This window comes from Lipotes vexillifer, unplaced genomic scaffold (assembly GCF_000442215.2).
Source record: "Lipotes vexillifer unplaced genomic scaffold, Lipotes_vexillifer_v1.1 scaffold98, whole genome shotgun sequence".
NCBI lineage: Eukaryota > Metazoa > Chordata > Mammalia > Artiodactyla > Lipotidae > Lipotes > Lipotes vexillifer.
The window spans coordinates 2442271-2445799 of record NW_006799611.1 but is presented as its reverse complement, the minus strand read 5'-3'; the positions used below and the strand labels follow the sequence as shown (position 1 = coordinate 2445799).

Here is a 3529-nt window from a genome sequence, read left to right as displayed (position 1 = left end):
GGGGGGGCAGGGTGGAGGGGGGCGGGTCAGGGAGGACGAGCTGTTCATCTCAACCTGCAGACAGCACAGAAGGCGTCTGGGAGGCATTCGCCAGCCCGCTTCCCCAGAGACCTTGCAAGATGTGGGTTGGGGGTGGGTGGGGGCGGGGATCACAGCCACGCGGGCCTGCGGGACCCACGCAGGGTGACTTGTGATGAATGACGCTACGCTTCCTCCCCCACCTCCTTACGCTTCAGCCAGGAGGGCTTCCCTGCCCAGGCCCACCCGGCCCAGCGGGAAAGGCACCTTGATGATCTTCTGCAGGTTCCTCCAGGTCTCCTCCAGGGCCTCCATGGTGAACCAGGTGTAGGGGTTGGAGGCCACGCGGAAGCTCTTGATCTGGCGGTCCAGCTCGGCCAGCTGGTTGAAGTCGGCCTGGGCCGAGCTGAGCGAGGAGCGGAAGGCGTCGTGGGCCTCACGCAAGGCCTTGATCTCTTCCAGGGAGTTGCAGCGCACCGGGTCTGTTAAGTCCTCCTCTGCGTTTTCAAACCAGCTGTTGAAGGCGGAAGCCTTTTTGGCAAAGGTCAGGAAGAGGTCCTCCACCTGAAAGCAGAGGAGACTGAGTCAGCACAGCTGCAGGGGCTGAATGGACCATCCTTGGTGGGCGGGGTGGCGGCGTGGGCACCAGAAAGGCGGGGCTTGTTCCCAGGGTGTCGGGCTGGCTCGGCTCGGCTCGGCTCTCTGCTGCCCTTCTCCCACTGCTGAGAAGTCCTCCCTCTTTCTCCCCTTGCTCCCCTTTCCCTGGGGCGTGCAAGCTCGGTCTTCCCGGAAGCTTCCGAGCAGCAGCCTCATGAAGGCAAGGGTCCCCCTTCCCTTGGTTTACGCTGACTCCACACCCCCGTGCAGAACCTCTGTCCCGGGAGAGGGGTTTGCTTTCCCTGTGCGATGAGCTGGTTGAGCTCGGCCGGGGCCAAGCTCACCTTGCGGAAATGACTCTGAGCCTCCAGCAGCTTCTTCTTCCGGGTGGCTGAGTTGGCCAGAAGCTGGCTCCACCTTTTCATGAGGGCGGCGTGCCGGGCCTCGATGGCCTTTGACTGGACGTGCTTGGCGGCCAGCAGCTGATCTTTGAGGGCAGTGATGTTGGCGATGCCCTCCTGCTGGAAGGCCTGCAGGCCAGCATCGAAGGTTTCCTGGAACGGGGAGCGAGAAGGCAACATGCAGGGACCGCACTGAGATGAGATTGTAGGCCTCCCGGCGCCTCAGCTCGGACGGCACCCGCGTCTGTCCAGACAGCTGCCCAGGCCAGACTGTCAGCCTCGAGTCCCCACCTCCTCCTGACCCTTGGTCACACCGTGGTCACCACTGTGCTGCATGTCCTCCAGACCTCAGGTCACGGAGGCAGCTCCTCCCAGGCCCTGCTTTCAGCCTCGGGCTGAGGCACCCGGGCTCCCCCCACCTACCTCTGCCAAGAATACCCGCCCAGCTCTTCACCAAACCACTTTCAGTTCACCCTCCGTGATCTAGCTTGGATGTCACCTCCTCTGGGAAGACTTTCCCGTCAACGCCTGCCTGCTGGAAACTGAGTCAGACACCTCTTACCTCTTGAGTGAAGTCCACATCCTGCTGTGCTCAGCCCTGTTAGCACCCATCAGGCTGCAGCTCAGAGGCGTAGTCTGAGAGCTTCCTGAGGACCAGGACTGTACCTTGTTTACTGCTGGCCCCTCGGGCCTAATATAAATAGTCAGATGTCTCAGTGAAAGACGCTGACCATCATTCATTCACCAGGAAATACTATTTGAGTGTATTTCAATCAATCAATCAACAAAGCAGCCACGACTGACCTGTTTGGTAAGGAGAGTTTGGACAGAAGATAGATCTCGACCATAATCATCTGTCTTCAAGCTGTTCTCCTTTTCACCTAGAAAACCAAGCATGGGAAATCAACCATCCCTTTTCAATGTAACAAATTTAAAAGAAAAGAAGAAAGAAAACCGAGGCACCTATTATTTTGCTTACATTTGAATTCCAATACTACTGACAGCAGTCTCTGAACCCAAATGAGCTGGCTCCTCCCTGTACCCGGGCTCCCTTCTACGTCTGTGTCCTGAAGGGGTCCCTCCAGCCTGTCCTCGATGCTGTTCAGTCGCTACTGATGCGACAGCAACTACCAAGGTCATGTGGGTCCTGAAATCGGTGCAGTTCCTCCTCGCCTGGGGGCTGGATCACACCCTGGACCCGTGTAGCTCGGGGACAGTGCCGGTGCAGGCTGGTCCGGCTCGTGTGGCCCTTATTTGTGTTGTAGTGCCCACTGCTTCTTTCAGCGTTACAGGACCTTTGTTTTGTTAACCCTCGTGCTGGCCCAGGGGCACCGCTGAGGCTCGGCTCTCTGCCCCAGGACCCTGTCTCCCGCTGCCACCAGTGGTCTGCCCAGTGGCAGGGGTCTCTGATACGCTCACATTCCAGCGGTTTCTTTTCCGCAGAAGAAAACCAGCTGCATAGGAAGCAAACAGGCTGTGGTTCTGAACAATCTTCCCGGCCTGGGAGGGTAAGAGGTTTGGGCAGCGCCGAGGCCGTGCTTACCAATCCAGGACTCCACCACGTCAGCCTTCCAGTTGAACTGAAGGAAGGCCGAGTTCTCGTCGAGCTTTGCCTTCCTCTGGGCGGCAGCTTTCTCCAAGTCTGATACTTTCCCGTTCAGGCCCTTCATCTTTGAAGAGATGTTCTCCTCATGGTGATTGTTCTAGGCCGTGGAGAAGGCACACTCTGTCAGCCTGGCCCCTGCCGCGGTTACCTGATCTGCACCCTCCCTGCAGGGCGCAGGCAGGCTTGCAACCCCTGTGACAGGCCGTGCTCCCCTGCCCACTGCCAGGAGAATGGGGGAAGGCTTTTCTAAGAGCCTTAAAGAGATAAACACTGGCAATTCTACTCCTACAAGTAATAATAAGGGACGTGATAAAATGTTAAGTCACAATGATGTATCCGTCAGTGTCATTTTTGACGGCGAAAAATTAGAAAAAGCCTAAATAATTGTGACTCAATGGCTACTATACGTATGCAATAAAAACAATGGCTTGGAACAATGTTTTCACACTGTGGATATGAAAAATTATTAAGCCCCAAACACTCTGATGCAGTCTTGGTTAAAACTGTATGTGAAAACACAAACCATAAGTCAGCATAAAATTTAGAAAGAAACTCAGGGAGGAAGCGAAGATCGCTGTTGGAAACAGAGCACCAGGCTCTCTGCCCCAAGGCTGAAGGACATTCACAAGCGGTCATCTCACAGGTGGGGCGCACTTGTGTGTGGCGAGTCGTACACAGGCCTCATCTATGCGGACATGGTCTGTATCTGAAATTAGTCTCCGTTAGGTTATTTGCCCACAAGAGTGAGGAGAAAAGCTCCCTAGTGAACACAGGTTTTAACTACAGTTACCTCCTGTGGACCAAATCTCTAGTCTTTATTTATTTATTTATTTTCTCTCTCTCTCTCTCTCTCTCTCTCTTTTTTTTTTGCGGTACGCGGGCCTCTCACTGTCGTGGCCTCTCCCGA

The 3529-nt window shown here is 55.7% G+C and overlaps 1 protein-coding gene across 4 annotated transcripts in view; it reads right to left on the bottom strand.

Annotated features, from left to right (window-relative positions):
• Positions 1-3529, bottom strand: part of SPTAN1 (spectrin alpha, non-erythrocytic 1) — a 60394-nt gene that overhangs the window by 5577 nt on the left and 51288 nt on the right. For all 4 annotated transcript variants that reach the window (XM_007471784.1, XM_007471785.1, XM_007471787.1 and 1 more), the window contains 4 exons: positions 2560-2719; positions 1821-1897; positions 960-1169; positions 286-582 (listed from right to left, as the gene is read on the bottom strand). In XM_007471784.1, the coding sequence (XP_007471846.1) occupies positions 286-582; positions 960-1169; positions 1821-1897; positions 2560-2719 (744 nt within the window). The remainder of the gene's footprint in view (positions 1-285; positions 583-959; positions 1170-1820; positions 1898-2559; positions 2720-3529) is intronic.